The sequence below is a fragment of the Penicillium alfredii genome, assembly GCF_028826965.1.
Source record: "Penicillium alfredii strain IBT 34128 chromosome Unknown utg000005l_segment0_segment0, whole genome shotgun sequence".
Lineage (NCBI taxonomy): Eukaryota > Fungi > Ascomycota > Eurotiomycetes > Eurotiales > Aspergillaceae > Penicillium > Penicillium alfredii.
This window is the reverse complement of record NW_026622702.1, coordinates 3295281-3297949: the sequence shown is the minus strand read 5'-3', so window position 1 is coordinate 3297949 and position 2669 is coordinate 3295281. Positions and strand designations below refer to the sequence as shown.

General features: G+C 50.6%; 1 protein-coding gene across 1 annotated transcript; it reads left to right on the top strand.

Moving 5' to 3' along the window:
* Window positions 1-1842: 1842 nt before the first annotated feature.
* On the top strand, window positions 1843-2413 carry NUU61_004665 (C2HC-type zinc finger protein; the record flags this gene model as incomplete). Its single annotated transcript, XM_056655247.1, is given in 2 exon segments — window positions 1843-2384; window positions 2395-2413. 2 exon segments carry the CDS (start codon window positions 1843-1845, stop codon window positions 2411-2413), a joined length of 561 nt encoding a protein of 186 aa, XP_056513274.1.
* Between the last annotated feature and the right edge of the window lie 256 nt (window positions 2414-2669).

Below are 2669 nucleotides of genomic sequence, written 5' to 3'. Positions count from 1 at the left end.
TAAGCTACTATCCGAAACATATATAGATCTAGGCTTAGAGTAGGACGCTAACAGAATCCCCCTATTTAAGCCTAAAACTATCTAGGTAGGGGTCGGGCTGACTAAGCTAAAGGTATAATAGGTAATAGCGGCCGTTTAGTTACTCGCTTAAAAGAAGAGTAATATTAGTAATAGGATCCTCGGGGATATTTACAGCCTCGGGAAGACCCTAATAGCCCTAATAGTAATATAGTATATAGCTGAGAAGGCTAACGCTAACCCGACCCCGGGTCGTGAGTATAAGCCGACCCTAATCTTATATCTAAACCTATTAATCGAGACGTGGCTCGAGCAGATCGAGCGGTACTTCGGTAACGCCTTCGACGTCTATATCTTCTACGGTAATAAGGCTAACTTCTAGTAGGGTAATCCACATTAAAAACGCGTACTTAATAACGCCCTAGCCTTTAAGGCCTTTATTAGTAGCCTTATTCTAGGGGACCTAAAGATAGCCGCGATTATAGTACTATCTGTTACGAACCAAGCCACCTCACTCGCGCCAACAGGGGTACAAGAGGAAACCAGAGCCAACCAACCCCGCGGTGATGATGCAGGACAACAAGGGTATAAGTCACGTGACAATATACCACGATCCATCGCCAAGGAATGGTATATCGGATGGTATATCAATGGGACTACTACATGCCTGCATGCAGTATACCACAAACGAGGGCGTGGAATACTGGGCAAGGGATATATAAGGACAGTCTTTACCACATGTATTTAGTTCTTCGTGATCAATCCCATCATTGTTACTTGGAACCACCCTTTGGTACTTCACAGTTCGAACATAGCGACAACCCTCCAACGGTCTTGGGAGCTTACTTAGTGATCCTCGATCCCTAAGTGACTGACTTGACCGGCGCTCTAACTGGCACACCTTGCAAGCACCCTAGAGACCCGAGCCCATAGAAGGCCCCCGAGGCATTGGTACGGTTGCGGATACGCTTGAGGCCTGCAGTACTCCTAGAGAAGTATCACCTTTGCGGACGTTACTCACCGTGACCAGTTAGCAGTTCGTAACACATTGATCACCCTGTCATCGAACCGTGAAGTCCAAGCATCATGGCGTCGCACGGCAGTAACAACAAGGGCAAGGCGGTCGAGCCTCTGCCACCGAAAACGCAAACACGACACACCGACTTGGATTCGGACGATGAAGATGAGAAACGAGTCAGGGCACTGGAAGAACAGATTCACACCCTGATCAGCCAGCTCAACACCTTTAGCAGCAAGCATGACCACGACATTGGAGACCTTCGAGACTCAGTCGAGCAAAGTGCAGCCCAAATCGCCGCCTCCGCACCAGCATCTTCCGTGGGAATCAAGTTACCCAAAGCAGAGAGCTTCGACGGTACTCGATCTAAGCTTCGAGGGTTCCTCACCCAGATGGATATGCACCTTGACATGAACAGAGGAAGGCTAGTCAACGACGCCGCAAAAGTCATCTTTGTGTCATCATACCTACGAGGACAAGCATGGGATTGGTTGGAACCGTACATTCGAGAATACTATGAAAAGACTCCAGACGCCTGGTCTGCCATGGCCCAGGGCATCTTTTCGCGATACAGCAGCTTCCGACAATTGCTTGAACGAACCTTCGGCGATATCGACGCGAAAGCAACGGCTGAACGGAAACTTGCACGAACTCGACAAACCACCTCCGCAACAGCCTACGTTGCCGAGTTCATGGCACACGCCGCAATCCTAGGATGGGACGACTACGCTTTGATTCCACCATTCTATGGGGGGCTGAAATCACACATCAAGGACGAAATCGCTCGAATCGGACGACCTACCACCATGAATGAATTCGTCGACACTGTTGTACGAATCGATAACCGCTTCTACGACCGACAGCGAGAAGAAAGCGAACTTAAACAATGGCGCCGTAACCCAGGACGAGGAAACGGCGGACGATTCCAACAAAGACGGAACTTTGGGAGAAGGGACAACGACCCCTACGGACCCAAACCAATGGAACTCGATGCAGCAAGGCTGCCTACCGAAGAACAGAAACGACGCAAAAACAACAACCTGTGCTTCAACTGTGGTAAGCCAGGACACCGAATCAAGGACTGCCGAAGCAAGAGGCAGGAGAAACCCCAACAATTGAACGCGACCCAAGAACGAAGAGGTGCGTACGACACTACTGGCACCGAGAAACCAGAACAAGGGAAGCCTCAACGGCTCTACGCGACGCAGGAGCGCGACTGGGAAGGCCCCATGATTGTGGATGGGAGCAAGCCACCAGGACTGTATCGGGATGAGCGAATGCTCTCCGAAACAGACGACGAAGAATTCCCAGAGATCGACTATGAAATCATCGAAAACTCGCCGCAGATGTACGCGAAGGATCATGCCGCGGAACTGACACAAAACAACGAGGTCTATATGGACGACCTAGTCCTTAGGACGCCCGCGCAAGCTGGTAGCGCGGAGGAACACTTTGAGCGCTTCAAGCAAGGCTCAGAAGATATTGAGAGTCAAGGATGGACCCAGTACGGTCCCTGGAACACCATCGACTCCCAGGAATTGTCGGACGATTCCCAGGAGTGGGGCACAGGTATCCTGAGGACACCAATTGAAATCCCAGGAACGCCGGAGATCCCAGAAACTCCACCCACACT